Below are 19,328 nucleotides of genomic sequence, written 5' to 3' on the forward strand. Positions count from 1 at the left end.
TAACGAGGCCTCTACATGTGGCACCTAAATGCTGATTGTTCTTATCTGGTTATGTACCTGCTCACAAGATAAACTGGGTTGTGAACAATCACATTTTCAGATACATAACTCATCACATTGTTAAAAACGAAATGAAGAATCTGATTTTAAAAAATGAACATTTATCAAAGATCTTTTGCACAAAGTATTAATACGACCACTATGAAATATTTTATAGGAGAAGAGAATAGAAACTATGCTAAACTAATAATAAATTCATATTTTTTAAGGGTTCTTTTAAAAAAAGAATCAGTTTATTTGAAACATAATTGTAAATTTGCAGAGTCTCAGAGCTGGAAGTTTGAAGTATTACTGTGAATACCTCATATTTTACCTCCTGCCTGAAAAAGACCTAGGTTTTATCTAATTTGTTGCAAAGTGTTGTCAGAAAATGATCTTCTTTTAACTTGTCTTGGGAACATGCTCTGCTATTCATGTTGCTTATTAAAACAAAACTCATCTAACATCATGATGCAAGTTTTTTTTTTTTTTTTTTTTTTAAATCCCTTTTCACTGACACAGAAGCCAAAAGGTGGGAGGAAAAAACAAAAATCTGACAAGTGATTACGGCCCTGAGTAAAAGCTAAGCTTAGACTTGCTCCCATCTGCACTTCCCACCCCCCGGACCTCGATATTCTGGAACCAGTGAAAGCTTGAAATAATAACCCTGTCCAGAAATTTAGAGCCTCTTATGCATTTCAAAACCTTGAGATCTCAGACAAAACAGTCTCTACAGCAGCGAGACAATAACCAGTAAATTTTGTGTGCTCGTTCACTTGGACATCCAAACCTAGCTCACTTTGATATTGATAAAAAGGGAACTTTGAACTCCAGAATGCCCTCTCTCTCTTTTTTAATGCACTAAGCTTTGAACAGTGTTCTGAAAACTGACCACATATAGGTTTGCCTGAATTATAGGTAAGTCATGCTTTTCTGGCATTTATCAATCTCGAGCTGTGCAACAGTAATGCACACAATCTTACCCAAAGACTACATTTTTTTTTTTCTTCGTATTTTAATGATGCATAAACCAAGAAAACACATGAGATGCATTAGGAGTCATGCTGCGGACAGATTTGTTAGAGAAACACTCCCCCTAGTGTAGGAATAGCTATACCTCAACATTACACAAAGTAAAAGCACAACAACCAAGACAGTTTCAATATTTTTAATCTTTTTCAATTTATACTTGCATGGATTAACCAACAAAGTATATACACATTCGTTCTTTTGGAGGGGAAAAAAGTGCATATATGACTTTAAAAAAAAACGACAAACACAAATAAATTAACAGAATGCTTGGACACAGTCTAATGAACTTGAAACTGGTTGTTTCAATTGTAAAAATATATATTAAAAAAAAAAGTGAAATAGCAGGCATGTGCTGGAACAAATGCTCTAATGTAAACTAAAATTAAAAAAAAGAAAAAGAAAGAAAAATTGGTCAATTCAGACACTGCAGATGTCAATATAATAACCACATAGTTCAGCAGGGAGTACAGTAAAAGACTTTAGAATGAAAACAAATCTCCATGAATGCAGTGTACAAACGCATTACAATTTATACAGAAAGTAAAAGAGCAAAAACCAAAAGAAGAGGCATGCTTTCATTAAGCACTGTAGTGTTAAAATAGTTTAAAAGAAAATGAGACTTGTGACATTCATTCATCAAACCGCTCCTTAGATTCTCTGATCCAAAGATAGAAACTGTCCATTACAATTTTCTTTGCTTAAGGCTTCTGAAAAGTTTCAGCATCCTTTTTTTTTGTAGTGTTTCCGTTTGAAAATGCTCCCAAAAGCTTCTCAAATCCTCACCGGCTATTTCAGCTCATCCAGGTGTATATTTGCAGTACCTCGCCATCTGCAGAACCTTAAGTCTGTACCTCAAATGTAGGATTATGGTAGTTTTGCTACTGCAACTTTGAATTGAACATCATGAATTTTAACAGCAAAACAAAATGTCTATGTCGCAACAACAACTCCAAGCAGGATTCTCTAATCCTAATTAAGTTCTGCAGGGAAGCCTGAATGCATTTTACAACTAAAGTGATTAACGTTTAATACCCACTTCACCAGTCATTAGAAAGAAAAAAAAGAGAATAAATGGCACCGCTTTAAAACATTGGAAGTTACCGTTTGTTGATAAACAGTTTACAATAAGAAAAATAAAATAAAAAACCCTCAAAAGTATTAAGATATTAATATTATAATGTCACTGATCATGTACTGTGTTATAAAACTATAAATTTACTATCTTTGTTTATTGCATTGAGCTACATATATCTATTTAATATGACAGACAGACCACATTCTTCAATGCAGCTGAGAACATGGAAACAGGGGTTCACAAACCGTTCACTGAGGTGAACCAAAGTTGGAATTCTTACAATATACGCGTACATAATGAGTCTATATAGTGATCAAAGAGAAATAATCGATTCCATAGTGTTGTCTCTGCTGGTGTACAACAGTAAATATTAAAGAAGACACACAATAAACAACCACTGTGGTAGGAGCACCCAGAGAGCACAGATCAGCAGAATTAAATAACAAAGTGAGAAAAAAAACAAAACACTAATTGATATAATGCTATATGCAGTTAGGGAATTAAATAGATTTTCTTTCATATAGGCAACATTAAGTTTAATCCTTTAAAGCAATGATGAAGTATGCTAGATTTTACAGTTTCTAAATGACGTGCAAATTAAGCGATGAATATACCAGCCATGCTTTGCTTTCTACTTTACACAGCTGCAGAATTTTGCATAGTTAATAAATACATGCATTAGCGTTTTCATGCAATACTGCATTCCTTAATCATTCTCGATTTTGTACACTGACAACAAATTTACAAACAAAAATGAAAAATGCAGACACATAACTGGCGTGGAGATAAAGCTACGAGATGACCGATCCTGGAATTGATAACTAGGAATCTTATATTTTGTCCTTCAACCGTTAATAAATTCAGTGGCCCTCAAATGCGGCAGTTTGACACGTTTTTGTAAATCAAACTGAATCCATCTGATGAACACCAAACAACAAAGACATTGTTATGATTTTTTTTTAGATTTTTGCAATCGTAGTGTTTTTATGGTTCATGTTTGGCAGCAGGGCTGTAACAGGTGCGCAATATGCTTCCAGCTTTCTTTCAAGAGTTTAGACTGCACGCCGCCAATTTTAAGCTCAACAAACGGCTTGCCATTAGGACCTTTAACTGCAACTGCTAAATCAACAGCTCTCATCTAACCCTACATTATCAAAACAAAGCCAAGCTATAAAAATGAGTGAAAACATCCTGCAGTTTTTAGTGTCCAACATATACAGAAAAAAAGCCAAATAAAAGGTTTGGCGACATCCGCACCTCAAACCACAAACCGTATTTACACAGTGTGTTATAAACACTATACATTTTGACATTATTACATTATGAGATTGTCTACTGCTTCGTGAGATGTTCTAATAAATTGTTTATGTAGCAAGCAAATTTATGGACATAAAAAAAAGAAGCTTAATGCCAAGGCCCAGCTCTCTAAAATACACACTAACCACTACATTTCAATTACAGACTTCTAAACAGGCAAACAAGAAAGGGAAAGCTAAATGTACTTAAAATGATCCTGCTTTGATCCAAAGTGCCATTGTCAGCTTCCTGATAGATTACACATGTTAAGTAGAAAAGAGCAGCTACAAGAACACCACCATATTTAAACAGCTCTATGTAATCTCTGTGGTCTGTTGCAGCTTGAATGCCATAGTCAGTCCACGTACGGAGAAAAGTCCCAGGTCTGCAGCAGATACCTTTTTATGCAACCCCACACTAACACTAAAGATTAGCATGCCATGTTAAATCACAGAAGTAGCGATAAAAACGTCCTGAGGATAAACAGGATGTTCATCACTTAAAAGGTAAACTGACTGAGACCTTCAAAAGCTTCCCTTAAATGTCAGGTTTGAGGCTACTTTAATAAGTGTCCCAGTTATAAACAAATTAATTATTACTGGAAGGTTAACAGGATGTTCGACCAGTTATTAAATGCAAGGAAAGGTTTAACAGGTGGCTTCAATAAAGACATGAAACGTCATCTAGTGTTGCTCGAGCACATCGTGTTGTCTAAACGTGACAATTCATCAAGCAAACCAGGTAGATTAAACGTTTCTGGGTATAATTTCAATTTTAACAACCTGTACAGACCATTGAAATAATACACCGAACTGTTTAAAAATGAGTGGTATCCAAAACCATCTGAGAACCCAATGTAAACCTGAAACCTCATATATGCTACAGAGAAATAGTGAGAAAGATACTGCAAAATACCAAACTCAAAATGTTTTATGCTAGAAGTAAAATCGCTTAGTTGTGGTTTATAATAAAAATGCCACTTTGATTCTTTTGAAACATACACTATAGTGGTGCCTAATGTATGAGTATTGCCTTATAAATGGGGCATTTCTATAGTGAACTAAAGCTGATTGTTCACAAAAAGGCCAGCAAGCATCATGACGGCAGCACTGATAATATTCTGCCACTGCTTTTAACTTTACTCCACCATGCATCTGTTATTTTCGCATACATGTCCATATTTGGACAACAACCACTCCATGACAATGTATGTGTAGATCTACAATCAACCAAATGGCTCATTATCAATATTCTGATTCAAGCTGATGAATAACAAAATGGAAAATATTCTCCAGTGAGGTACCGCGGGTTATGATAAACAATACCTTTTCTGAAGTTTGTGGTCACAGTTCTGAACGTCATCATTTGAAAGAATGCTCATTTAAGAAACAAGAGCTAGTGGAGCAGTGGCATTTTAGAGCACCAGGTGAAATAAAGGGGTGATTTCTTAAAAAAAATGGCCCCTGAAACATCGAGATGAATGTACACTTTTACCATTTCAAGTCTAAGGCCTGTTGAATCTACTGTCTGATATGTCTCGAAATTACTAAATTAATAATTACGACACTGCTTCGTGTTTACAAAGTGCGAACAAAACATTCCTACTCAGTGATGCATACAGTAGAAGACTACTATGTTGCCAAAGGCAATTATTTGTTTACATGTACAGCATTGAAAGGCGCTTAAGATTATTTTCATCTTGCTCATGGAAGGAGAAAATAAAAAATGAGTTACATACCATATACTTTCTGTCAATATATGTACAGACACATATACATATATTTATATACCGTGACTGTAAAGGGTTTCATTCCAAAACACGCTATCAATTTAATGCAAAAGTACTTCAATAAAATTTTGAAAAATAGATTTATATTTAAAAAGGTACTTGTAAAAAAAATAATAACGTTTTGAAATATTGGACAAATTGTAAACCAATTCTAATTTCTTGCCAACATTAGTTCTGGTTTTGTTCTTCCTGCTGCTCTGTATCAATGCTAGGAACTATCAAGTAGAGCCACATTATGAGATTACTTAATTTTTCTTAATGGAAAAATGGAGTAAGAATAATATTTGTAAGACCTTTATAGACTAAAGCAGTAGGTGCATGGAGAAACTTGCTTGAAGAACAGAGATTTAACCCATCAGTGGTCAAAACAATCAATGAAATGTACTATTAGCCAACCCTATTTCGGAATGAAACTCTTTTGTATTTGTGTGCATGTCTGAATAATTTTGTTTCAGTATTTGTCAGAGGCTATTTTTGATGTTAAAGTTTTGTACCCTTTGACAATGATTTGAAATGCTTACAGAACAGCAGCAGAATTCAAGCATCAGCAGCCAGCTAATCAATTCTAGAATAACTAGAAGACTTGGAACCTGTGTAACAGAAAACTACAACAAAACTACTACAATATCTGAATTACAAGTTACTGGTGCACAAGACATTGATAAGTATTTCGTAGAGACTCAAGTTCAAATGGATAAGCTGCTGCATTTTAAATCAAGTTTTGTTTCACGCTCGTGTCGTACAGGTCTTCCGTGCACAAAATCAAATACGCTGCTGCACCACCAAAGGTGTAAAAGGTATCAATATTTACTACTGGAAGAAGCTAAATTGGCAGCATACTACACAAGTGCTTGGCACTCAGGTAGGCGGATGATGATACAGTACTTTTAAATATCTTTAAACACTCAAAGCTGGCTGCCAATACTCAAATTGCAAACCCAACATGTGCATTTAAACCAAGCGTACAAAACCATAACATCAAAAATGTGTCTTAAATACATCTGGAGCTCGCTGAAACTTAGGCACAAAGATTAGCTGCATTATGCTTGTTCAATATACCGACTATAGATGTATCATTGAGGCCTCTGTGTTGTTCGTGCAGGAGATTGCATGCTCGATGACAGTTTTCGGGAAGATGTCATTCTTTCAAGGGGTTTCTTCCCATTAGGAGATTTGGAACTTACTTCAGAAGTGGAAGACTTGGACTTGCCTACATTTAACAGAGAGCGACTCAGAGAGCTGGGGGGCTTGGAAGACTCCTTTGTCTCTGATTTTGTCTCACCTCCAGGAGTCTCTGCAGATTTCAGAGAAGACGCCGCGTCTCCTGGCTTTCCACCATTGCCACCGATCTCCTTGGCTTGTCCATTCTGCTTGCATGTCCTCTCCGAGGCTTTTTTGGTGAGCATGGTACTTTTTCCTAAATCAGCCGACCGGCGGCTTTCCCTTTGTCGGAGGGCACTCTTGAAGAAAGACAACCCTTTCTCCTCAGATTTGCTGCTGCGCTGCAGATCTCTGGTGGAAACGCTGGGTGAACGCAGGCTAGTGACAGAAGAACTGCTGCTGGAACTCCGCACAAATCTCCTCTCAGGACGGTTGCTTTCGCCGCTCTTTGAAAGTGAGCAGCGTGCTACCGAGCCGCATCTGAGGTTGTCAGCCAGAGGGCTAGTGTGCATAGAATCTCTACTGTAGCTCCTTTCTATAAGCCGCTTCCTGCTGTTTGTTGAGCTCTTCTCGGTGACAGTGGAATTTTTCTTTGAGGTTGGTGAAGGAGAAGCTGAGGACTGAGGCGTGGAACGGACGCATGGCTTATGTTGTGGCGTAGCCTCTGGAGGCTGATTTGACTCTTTCGTTTTGGAGGGAGTCCCGCTGGGCGTCGAGGTGCTTTTCTTAGCATTTGCACTCTTCTCTTTAGTATTGCTCAGCTTTTTACCTTTCACTGGTGTACTGGAAGACGTCTCAGGTGCAGAGGTCTTGTGGGTCGAGCACAATCGTTTTTTGGAGCTTTTATCTTGCTCCACTTTGCTCACACTCTTTGTGGATCCTGTGCTTTCAGCCTTTAAGCCAAATCCTCCGATACTATTCTTACGTTTCTGTTCTTTGGAGGGAGTAGCTTGAGTGGGTAATATGTTTTGGTCTATAGCTGTAATCTGGTTGTTGTTTTCAGTTGGCTCATTTTTGGTGATCTTCTTTTCCACTGGAGTGGAAGCCCGACAGTACATGTCTAAGAACCTTTTATTGTTGTCCTGGTCGGGGAAACTGCTCTCCATCATAGACAACGGAGTCCTGTTGCCAAAGTATCGTTCGTGTTTACTGTAGCTGCCAAAACACGATGTGGAAACCTTGTCGTCACATGCCTCTCCTATCCTCTCTAAAGGAGGGGAACACCGAGAGTCAAGGGAGAATCGTGAGGGCGAGTTAGATCTCATGTGCAGCTTGGCAGAGAGAGACCAGGAAGGTTTTATCCCACTGTCACTGAAAGCTAAAGGACTGGCAATGGATGACCTGGAGGACAAACTCTGTCGCTGAATACTCCTCACAAAGGGGCGGACAGAGAATCCTCCTAAAAAACAGGGAATTATTTAGTTAAAAAAAAACAAAAAAAAAAAACAATATCTACACAATAATGAACAAGCATTATTATTTTTATGTTAAGAATCAAATTAAATAGTTGTACTGTTTCACACTTTTGGGGGGTAAATCCATCAGTGTATCTACATCAATAACAATACTGACACTGATATTTGATTATTTAAAAAATAGACATTTTGGCTGGTTTTCTTTTTTTGAGTCCTTATTAGATGATGTGACCGTGTTGTTTAAAAAAAGAAATCTTGTTTTATTACCACAACAGATCATCTATTACTCATTAACACTGACTCTACTGTGATCAGCTGGTTGTTGTGCAGCATTATAAACACATTACCAACAGGGAACTTGCAGAGTGCCATCTGATGGACAAACTATGTAATACTCTCTAGTTTTTAAATTTCCATTTATTAGCCATTATCAAAGCCAATATCAATAAAATTGCAAACAGCAATAACCCACTGGACCTTAAACATCACTCAGGCCATATTTCTACATTGCTACAAAGCTATGCTATATTATAAAGGACTTTATCACATTTACAGTGCCTGTAATGTTATTCTCACTTAGTATTCTCACTAAGGCGCATACTACACGATGACTAGTAAAAACCAAGTTAAATTATAAGTTAATAAAAAGGGAGCATCCAAGACAAGTCATGCATAGTTTTCTGAAATTTTACAACATGTAAGCCATATCTTGCTGACTGGCTAGTGAAGGTTTCCCACACCTCAGAGATCTGTGGGGACTTGTTCATTTCACTCCAATGCCATATTTGCCTTGTGACTTGAATTATTAGAGTTGGGATTGGTAAATTTAAGGTCTGAGTTTATAATTCTTGACTGTAATTTTTAATCCCACTTTAGATATTGTCTTTAGAGGAAGCTTTAAATTATCCCTATAAATGCGTTGGACTTAAAAACCTTGAAACCAAACTGCATTTCTGAAACTATGACCCGCTCAGGAAGCAGTAGATCATGTGTGTATAATGAAAATGAACAATCAGGAACCTTTAAATAAAAAATAAATAAATAAATGAAAGTTCAGCATTTTCTCACCGTCATCCTCACTACGTTCGACTGGAAACTCAACCGACTCAGCCAGTGAAGCCAGAGAAGTGCGTCTGGATGAGGCTCCAGAGGCCAAACTAGCAGGCCTGCTGCCAGGTAGCCTGTTGACCCAGTGATCACACAAGGATGAACTAGTAGAGCCTGATTAAAACACAAACATGGATACATTTTAAGCCTTAAATGTCACATAAAGCTTGTTATGCCACTTTATGGTACAGTATACATTACATATGCTAGGTGGACAAATGGTGTATAAATAAATACTGACCAGCCACAGAGCTATTGGCAGACCAAGAGGGGATGACTGTTCTCCTCTGATAGAACAGTATATAGGCTGTTTGCTGGCACACGTCATCATCGGCTATTGCTGTAACTTCACTGTCATCAAAGCAGTACCACTGACCATCAATGGAGTTTTTGCAGTATGCTGTGAGCACAAAGTAAAGAATGAGTTAACATGGATGGCAAACACATTCAGCTGCTTGTTATGCTCATTTCCAATACAACGTTTAATTTGCATCTTATCACAGTTAAAAGCAAATCAGTGGTTCATTGTTTGTTTGACTTTATCTTTTTTACTCCTTCCCCCTCTGTCCCACTCAGTTTTACCTCAGGCTGAAACAAGCCATTTTTTGGTTTTGTCCCTTTAAGTGCCTGCTTGTCACTTTCTCCTAATCCCAAAATACTGCTCAGCAAAAATGTTACCAAGCAGCTTGCAGTTTGACTCTACTGGCATATAACACTTGGAAATATAAGGAAATCATGTGCTTCGCTGACATTAGCTTGGCATGAAGCTTATATTCCAGTAGTCTGGAGGCTGACTCTGAGCTTTTGGCTTACAGGGATTACTTTTATATACTTTTACATCACTATTTGACAGCTTGCCCACATTTCATTTGACTTTCAAACACAGTAACATTGCACATATGAGAGAAAATAAGGATAGGCATTAAAAAAAGGTTTAATTTGCATTTCTGATCCATTTTAAAATAGGTCTGAAGCAAAGAACTGCTCCCATTACCAGTGTAGTGGCCTCCGTGCATGTTCCCGTGATGGTTGCAAACAGCATACAGGTCATACAGGTAGTCATCAGGATTCCTTCCCAGTCCATAGGACCGTCTCCACGGAGACCAATGGGAAGGTAAACTCCAGCTACTCTGGCTTCTCTTAACCACGTGAGGAGCCATGTCCATCCCCATCAACGGGAACCTCACCATGTTCTGCATCTTCACCCTCCGGTCCCCCTCCTGAAACAAAAATATAGAAGCATGTTGCAACAGAGTCTCGTTATCTGACCATCAGTCAGCTGTCCACCTAGACTAAAACTCTAACCTTTAAGTTCTGCAGATGTACAGTGTTAATTTTTAATATCTGCTGGTCAACATATAGGATTTAGCAAAAAACTTACTTACAAATTCTTACTGAAAATATCCAGATGAACTAAAATACCTGTCTGAACCTCTTGAGATGCAGTATGAGTACATCCGGGAGCGTCCACAGGCTGAGCTTAATCCGGCCCTGCTGCAGCTGCTTGCAGTGGGGACAGCGCCAGGCGTCGTCTGGGGCCAGCTAAAACACACAAGACCCAAGGAGTAGCTATGAAGAGAAAGCCCCAACCACAGAGCTTATATAATAGACCTCACACAGGATGAGGCCCCGGCTTTCCCTCCAACTTCTCTCTTTTACTCCAGAGCAAAACATAGTAAAACCACTGTGAGTGCATGTGCCAAGGCCAGTTTACGATTTATTTATTCAACTTAAACTACTAACAGTGCCGTCTTGCACGCATGCATACATGCTCGTGTGTCTACCTGCTCTTCTTTAGTGTACAGCTGAAAGCACTGAGCAAGGGTGCAGGCCTGCGGCTGGTGATGTTGTTCTCTATGCAGATAGACACTCTCAGCATCCGGAATATACTCTTCCTCGGTGTGTCCAAACAGACTGTGGGAAACAGAAAAAGAAACACACCCTTCGTGTAACAGCGCAGTCAGGTGAGGATCACAGGATCTGAGATTGATAAAAGAAAAATAAACTGACCAGTATTTTATTGTAACTGAGACAGATGAAGTAGTTGTTTACCATGTTATAAGAATGCTGTTTGTCCTTACATTAACGGTTCACACCCAGCAGTGCAACTAAAGGATTTAAGACTTTAAAGGGCTTCACAATCAGCACTTGTACAGACATGCATTACACATGAACTCGACAGGATTTGTTCAAAGCCAACATCATCAACATCATCAATATCCATTTGGCCAGCATGGGCGTTTGTGTTCACTGCTCGACATATTAGTCAGCTTAGTGAGAAAGAAGGAACTGCTTCAAATGCAGCGTGAATCTTTTGACATTTTACATAAGTTAGTTCTTGAAAAAAGAAATCCTGTCAAGGACAGCGGTTAGCAAACGATATGTTAGGAGGTACGCACAGAAAAGGCCAAGTCCTCTGAAACACCCTTAGATAAGTTTGAGGTGTTGCTCAATTTGAACGTCTTTTCAGAAACACTCGGCAAAGCAATTACTGTCACCATCAATTTTACTGAAAATGCTGAGACACATTGAACTGCTAAACCACAGCGCTGACAGCTACAATAGAAGAGATGGGAGTGGGGAAGGTGGGGGTTTTTCTGTGTCTGTGGCACTACAGATTTTGCCCTTAAAGTCAAAAAGCAGTTACATTAAGTCAGGACCAGAAACGGGTCAAAATTCTGCAACTGCAGACATCATAACACTTTGAAGTTCAGCCGCATTTGTCTGTAATCTTCCATCATTTCTATGGTGGTCTGAATGGAACTGCTTACAAAGCAAAACTAGGCTGTCTGTAGCAATCATAATCAATTACAGAGTCAATGTTATGTCAACAAAGTCAGTTATGACCAGTGGCTTTACCAATTTTCAGAACAGTTTTCAGCATTTCCCCATCTCAAAATGGGTCTTAAGCAGAATTGGTCTGCCTATAGTAAAGACCTCATTTCTTACTATTTGTCAAAGCTGGCTTTTATATTTGGGTAGATAGGTCATGGCTAACAAAAACTATACTTTTTTAATTTAACAATGATATTTGTTTAGCTCTGGTTAAAGGGCCCACAAATTCCAATTCAAACCTTTTATCCTTTGCAGAACAACTGTACTGTAGACAAGTGAAACTGGACACATACACATCCGTATTTTTTTCACTTACTAGTCCTTGGTCTCTTTGTCCCATTCAACTACAATTTTCACATGTGGTGGTCCCCCTTGTCCACAGGACTTGTATGCTCTGTAATGAGAAAAAAATCATTTAGCAACGAAGTAAGATAAGTGAAAAAAAAAATTTTTCCCCTCTTCCAAGCACTGTATGACAAGAGTTTCATTCACTTAAATGTAATTTAAAAACACCTTTATGTCAGACAGATATTTGAATACAGTATGAGAGTTAATAGTTTATACTGAGAACAGAGCTTTATTAAATGTTTCAGGACTGTAATCAATAAACAAAAGAAAGCATGCTAGTTATAATCGCCACTGATTAATCATGATCATAATAAAATCAAATATAATTGCACTTTGGTTTGTGCATCTGCAGTGTTGTGACTTGTTTTGTTATTCTGAAATCATTCAGGTTCTAAATCAAACAGGCCAAACTAGTAATTTAACATTCAAATCCTGTTAGGGCATGTCCTCTGCTCAGGTCATAAGTGAAGTAGAACTGATGGGGCAAGTGTGGAGAGGCGAGATTAAAGCTGAAAATTGATATAATTACAACTTCAAACTATTTACTCAAGTTCATGCCTGCCTTTACCTTTATGTTTATGCACCAGTATTTATTAGGATTTCAGATTTTCTCACTTTCACTGACGTGCTGTGACTGCTGCAAAACATTAAGGCATGTGGAGAGCCTGGCACCGGTAATACACCCTTTTTAAACTGCTGAGTTTGTTACTACATTACATGACTATGACATGTCAAACGGCTATACTTGTTTTGCAAGGCAAGGTTACTTTTTTTTTTTTTTTTTAAGTTCAGTGATCCAATATAATTATGGCAATGTAAACAGGCTTTAGAGAGAAAAACAGTCATTTTATAGTCTGGGTTATTAGCCTTATGAGTTGCTTTTATGAGCTGTCACAAGAAGTCACAGTGTGAGTAAGCGGAAATTTACTAAAGAACGTTCTGAATAAACATATCCCGACTTTGTTAAATTTTAGGTCACACTTCTCATCTGAAATCAAGTAGTTATCAAATATAACAATGGCTATCTGAACAGACCTTTCCACAGTTGGATGACACAGTGGTCGCTCATCTTGGGGCAGGAGGTAGGTGATGCCAACAACGCCAACCACTCGAAGACTGAAAGGTCCAACCTGCACACAGAATGAAAATGAAATATAAACCCCCCCAGTGTCATCCAACTACTTTAAACTCTTTTGTCTTAAAAATTGTTTTGATACCTATTAAAATTTCAACTTCACTTAAAAAATAAATTAGGACAGTATTGTCTTTCCAGCTGTGCATCTTCTGTCAGAAAGTGTCACTCGACATTTGTTTCTGTTTTATGAACTTTCATGTTAAGTTAGCAAAGATGTGACCCATCAGTGCAGGAGGTATCTAGACTGATGGGTTACAGAGAGTCACTGTTTAACATCATATTATGCTTGTTGTTTAAAATAAAGCTTTCTTAATAATCTCCCCACAAGTGGTAGTCACTGCTTGTATAGTCGGTATAAACAGGACAATACTGGAGGAAGGTTTGTACTTACTTGTGATCAAACAGAGGGTACGATCACTATAAACCAGCTCCAAATAAAACCCGTTGACTTCAGCGGTTCAGGTAAATAAAGGCTGCAGGACTACTTAAGGAAATAAACTGAGTATAAGGCAGAGTGAGTGGTTGTCATCCTACCTGAATGTAGACCCCAGGCCTCAAAAGATGGCGCATTTTCTCAAGGATCTCTTTTTGCAGAGCATCCCAGGTCACAGTGCGCTCCAAGTACAGTACAAAAGGCAGGCCAAACCTAAAAATAAAAAAAACAAAATGCACAAGTTCCATTAGCTGCTATCAGCTTCTCTATCAGGCCTGTTATTAGGTAAATGCCAGGGACAAATTGTGGGTTATGTCAATAACCCTTCTTTATCACTGACAGACCCACAAGAACAGGGCATGTATTATGTAATCAGAAGAAGCAGAGAGGATGAGTAAGAAATACAGAACATAAAATCACTCTGAGGTGCAGTACCTCTTTCCTTGGTGGCCAGTACACGCTCTGTTACACACCAAAAGGATCATTTTTTCTGGTCCCAGGTTTTTATTGGGTGATGCAGTTACAGGTGTCACAGCCCCCTGCATAAAAGACGGAGTCCTGCTGATTTCTGTCCCATACTTCAAGTTGTTATGATTCAGATTTGCCAGAAGGCTTCCTGTGACAGACAGAATGGCACGTGAGTCTTTTTGATTAAACGTGGAAAATGCAGAACACACCTTTTTTTTTAAAAAAATTAAATTAAATGAAATTAAATTTTAAAGCTACTGAGTAACCTCTTTTTGTGCGGATGTTTTCCAGCCTGAAGGTCTCGGGTGTCTCAAAGGCAAAGATGGAATCGCTCTCTTGTATGATGTCAAGATCGTCATCATCGTCACAAAACGAACGGTGAAAGCCGTCGTAGTACATTTCAGTCAAAACAAACTACAAGAGAAAAACAGTACATTTAAACATTGTAGCAGCTATTCTGTATTAAGTCCATATCAGTATTACAGCAATTCAGTAATCTTATTAGCAGCTGTATCCTGCTTTAGCTGTAATTTACATATGCTCTCAAGCCCTTTTTTGTCTGCGTTACCATGCTGCTGTAGTACTAAGAACAAATGTAAGAATTGCGTACTACCTCCCAACTATAACCTATAACAGCCAGGGGCTTGTAGCAAAACTCGCTTCTGTTTTAGAACTGGCTGTACCGACACTGTGCCCGTAATATAGTCTCACTGTGGCAGACCCTGATAAGTGACAGGAATAGCACCTGGTCCATTGGGATCTTAGTCTCGCGTGACACAGCATCTCTGAGGCGATACACGGTGCTGTTGAGCGGAACAGCAACTCCAATCCTCATACAATGAGAGTACTTCCCCTGGTACACCACCGTCACATACAAGGGCCTAACAAAAAGAAACAGGAATGAGCAGCACAAATAAACAGACACACACAAATAAAAATTCACACACCTATTTAATACTGGACAAAATTAATGTTGCAGCTTGGCCTTTAAGTAAGCCGGAGCTGAACTGATATGATGGGAAGGGTGCCACACTAGACGTAGGCACTGTTGTGTAACTGATTCTGCATGCTACCTGAAAGTACACGCTAAGATAACATTACGCCAGGTTTTAGTCCATGACGCTGTCTTTGTGTACAAGGGCTATAAAGCCACTTTTTATCTTTATTGTACTGCAACCATAAAAATACCTTGATATGTAATCCAAATACTTGGAGCCTAAAAGCATTTGGACAGTTAGGCAATATTTGTTCTTTGCGAGTCCAGAACAATCACTGTAAAGTATAATAATGGATATTACAATAAAGTAAATATTTGGATAGGATCATATCATAGAACAGTAATGTCTATGAGACTTCTAATAGCAGAGCCCTGGTGATGCCCAAGCTCCAGAGGTTAAAAAGTAACAGTATGGTGACACGCCAAAACTCTCATATTTCATAGTTTGTGGAACTCTGTTTGTCAGTGACCTTTAGACATCACCATACAATTTGTAGCTTCCCTGGTGACATCTTCCTCTTTCTTTCACTTAGCTAGGGAATCATCTTTACTTTATCTAAACAGTAAAGCTTTGTTCAAAAACTCTGTGCTTCTTTAGTATGCTTTTGAAATTTCACTCTGGGTCTTTCAGTCTCTGAGGCTTACAGAGTGTTTGTTTTCTGTTATGAATCCTTTAAGGTTCTAGTCACATACTCTCAAATTCTCTTCTTCGTGGGAGGAGTCGTGCTTTTTGGCCTTCCAACTCATCTCCAAAGGGCTTTATTCCTTAAAATGTCAGACAACCTCGATACACATTCCAACTCTGTCACCTCTGAGCCATGTGAGCTCTTTTCTTTAGGGAAGAGATTACTTTTTAGCTAATGGAATTCATGTTAAGAGGGCCATATCAAATTCTTTCTCTACTGATGTAAACTTAATCATGGCTTTAGACCTTCATGTAAAAATCTATTATTTTAATTGAAATAAAATGTCAATATCATGGCCTGAAGAACAATTTTTTTTAATTTATAAAATGAGATGTATGCTCTACAACACAACAACAACAAAAAAATCTACTCCTGGACATTTAAGACGCCCACTTTTGCAATCACATATACTGTATATTTTCACACACACTCTGTTTTACATCCAGTGAAAGGTATCATTCCTCTAAAGACCTTTAAACAAACATGCCTGCTTAAAGTGTAGAAATGCAAACAACCTGGTAGAGCAACAAACACATCAGAAACATGTAAGAACATGTCATCAAAGTGTTGTTAACTGATCACTCCCTGACCTATAGCACAGCTCAGAGGGAGAAACTCACCGTGTGTGAGGCAGCGGGATTGGTAATGAGATACAGAGGAAGGGATCAAAGGTATTGCTCTGCTTTTGGCAATGTGGGCAGGTAAGAGAAGACCTGTTGGGAAAACATTAAAAATCTTAATGTGGTGCAGAGACATCCCTGTCACACCGTCAGAGCAACAGAGCTTCTACATCTACGGCTTACCTGTACTGAGCCTGAAACAGTTCTTGTACAAACGACCCAGCAGAAAGGGGAGGAGATGGTCCCTCTATGCTTTGATCGTCTTCTTCAATAGGTGGCTGAACAAAAACAAACAGGTTTGTTTAGTCTGATTACTTCATCATAATAAATTCTGGTCTATCAGGGTTCACAAGCTGCTGTGGGAGCTACACAGTCTTGTTATTGAGTAGCTCTGGGGAAAAAAGAGAAAACAAAGCCTGGCAAGCCTAGATGAGCCAGACTGTGAATGCCGCTCATTTGGAAGCTGCACCAAGTGACCAAAACACCCCGAACACTGATGAGACATAAACTGAAACAAAATAGCCTTGGAATGAAAACTGATGAGTTGCAATGAGGAGAAAATATCCAGTTAATGATTCACAATTGTGGCTTGATTAGGGGGGGATTACGTACATTAGAACACCAAATATTTTCTGGATTCACCTTAATAGCAGGCCTGCTGTTGGGGTTGACGGTGTTGAGATCCTCGTGTACTCTGTCCAGCAGCCACAGCAGAAACTCTTGGGCATCATGCTGAGCATTTCCTTTAAACTGTGTGGCATTTTTTGACACAACATTCTGCAAGAAACAGCATGGTCCAAAAGTTACGATTCCTGCCACCGTTTATCCTGAAATCACTCTGAATATCTTGAGTAAAGCTTTATTAACAACAGGTATAAGACTTGTGTGGTGTAGGTACGCATTGTTTTTACCATACACTGTTATAAAAATATAATCCTGGTCATCTTTACTTAAAGAGGGCTTGTTATGTTCAAGTCCAACTCAATACTTTTTTTATCCTATGCAAGTAGTTCTGCATCACCAATGGTTCAAAATAATCTTTATTTATCTCAGATCCCTTATCACCACTCCTGCTCATCAACGGTCTAAAACGAGCCCATTCAACCTCCCTTTAAGCTTGTTTATTAGAAGCGGTTGGTTGCATCAACAAACAAAAGCAGCCACTGACATCATACAGAGACAAGAGTAGAAAAACACATCTCCAACCAAGCATCTAAAGCAGGCAGAAGCTTAAGTTTGGCCCAAAGGAATTACTTGTTTATACAGTGCACTGCCCTCATCCTTTGAAACTTTGGTCATGTTAAATATGACTGTATACACTACTGTAAGAGTATATATAAGATAGAAAACATGAAAAAGCATAATAGGTCCCCTATTTACTGGTGTTATCTTACCTTGAAGTCCCTGCTATGCTGGGGGGTATACTCAAACGTCCATAAAGCCCGCACAAGTCCTGACAGCTGCTCCGTGACCTCTCCTTTGGCCAGAAGACCCTTCTTCTGCAAATGCACACCATTTGTCTTTGGTTGGTCCTCGTCCTCCTCCTCGCCTTTGTAGTGCTCCAAAACGAGGTACTCGGCAAAGAGTTCAGTGTTACTGAGGCACTGCAGAATTGCATTCATGAAGCAGGTGTTGCCGTGGTTTTTTAGACCGGACACCCCAGGAACCCTTTCCCTGGATAGGAAGCCCCCCAGGTCCCCATCTTCCATGGGTACATCTTTACTTCCAGATTTAAACGTGGAAAATCCTCCATCATCTTTGTCATCCTCGGTTTGCACTTCGGATCCAAAGTGTGACAGCGCTGTGAGTGTCCTCAGGAGTTTACTCATAAAACTGCCCACAGAGCGCACAGAGCCTCGCCTGAACAGCTTCTTGCTGAAGCTGGACTTCTTGTCCTTGGTTGCGGCTTTACAAGACATGATTTCCCCTCTCACAGACAGCTCACATGCAGACGGAAAACTCAGATGTGCTGCACGGAGTCCGAGTCATCTTGCTGGCTAACTGATGCTACATCTCAAAATATGTAGACAGCAGCAGTGGTTAACGTTAGAGCTGCAGGGAGTGTTAGGTGTGTTAGCGGGTAACATGTTCACTAAGTTGTGTCTTCCAAAAGCATGCAGCGGTCTTTATGTTGTCGAAAAACGTTAGCTAATCCTCCACAACAATCCTGCCTACAAAACAAACCAAACGACCTAATGGCGGAAGAGATGCAGCACTGACATTACTTAGGTTAGCTGTTTATGCCTGCAACTTGCTTCAAAGTTACCTTGTTGTTGCGATCTACTGCCCTGCAGCACCGAAGCGACAGCGGCTGTGCTGAAGTAAAAACAGCAGCGTTAGCTAATTCAGCTAACGGTTCAACAAGAGCAGCAGAAAAAGCGGCAGTGCTTCCCGGCCCAACCATCACGGTCCGATACGAGCAGACAGTCTGCCATGGTATGCAGGCAATTACGCTCTAAGCAGAGTGTGTACGAAATCCAGTTAAACCTCACATCTTCTAGCACATTCAGAGGCACATTCGGGATAAGCTACCAAGTAGCTTGTCGTTTACTTCTTCTTTTTCTTCTTGTCCGAGTAGTCGGCAGATAACTCTGTTTAGAACTAATATACCGCCACCTATTGGCTAGGAGTTGGGTCAGCGGTTTAAGATTATATTCTTTTGTTAACTGGGAAAATGTACCTACCGTGGCTATCATTCAGTTATAATCAACTCTAAAGGTCTGATCAAATGTTTAATTTTAAGAGATATATTAGTTTCAGAAAGGAGATCTTAAGAATTCAGATTAGTGACAGTATTGGGCTGTACTCACCACAGGGGTGTAATACACGCAAAGGACTAACCATGCTGATACCAGCCATCATCTGTCTCTTATATTGATCATTTATAATTCT

At 39.0% G+C, this 19,328-nt stretch overlaps 1 protein-coding gene across 1 annotated transcript; it reads right to left on the bottom strand.

Annotated features, from left to right (window-relative positions):
- Positions 1-1,191: 1,191 nt before the first annotated feature.
- On the bottom strand, positions 1,192-19,004 carry usp31 (ubiquitin specific peptidase 31). Its single transcript, XM_084925532.1, has 16 exons — positions 17,831-19,004; positions 17,079-17,213; positions 16,620-16,714; positions 16,437-16,529; positions 14,879-15,014; positions 14,400-14,547; positions 14,101-14,281; positions 13,767-13,878; positions 13,133-13,227; positions 12,066-12,143; positions 10,699-10,828; positions 10,337-10,456; positions 9,909-10,134; positions 9,156-9,314; positions 8,876-9,028; positions 1,192-7,791 (listed from the first exon to the last, which is right to left on the bottom strand). Exons 1-16 carry the CDS (start codon positions 18,353-18,355, stop codon positions 6,305-6,307), a joined length of 3,873 nt encoding a protein of 1,290 aa, XP_084781658.1. The 5' UTR covers positions 18,356-19,004; the 3' UTR covers positions 1,192-6,304.
- Between the last annotated feature and the right edge of the window lie 324 nt (positions 19,005-19,328).

This window comes from Perissodus microlepis, chromosome 4 (genome assembly GCF_051167445.1).
Source record: "Perissodus microlepis isolate ML-2025 ecotype Zambia chromosome 4, ASM5116744v1, whole genome shotgun sequence".
NCBI lineage: Eukaryota > Metazoa > Chordata > Actinopteri > Cichliformes > Cichlidae > Perissodus > Perissodus microlepis.

Bases quoted from the DNA above. Each gene is read 5' to 3' on its own strand.
- usp31 (XM_084925532.1), bottom strand. From the start codon at position 18,355: ATGTCTTGTAAAGCCGCAACCAAGGACAAGAAGTCCAGCTTCAGCAAG. The intron at 16,715-17,078 runs GTGAATCCAGAA...GTTTTTGTTCAG, and splicing joins ACAGCAGGCCTGCTATTAAG to CCACCTATTGAAGAAGACGA. The intron at 15,015-16,436 runs GTGAGTTTCTCC...TCTTTTTGTTAG, and splicing joins ATCCCGCTGCCTCACACACG to GCCCTTGTATGTGACGGTGG.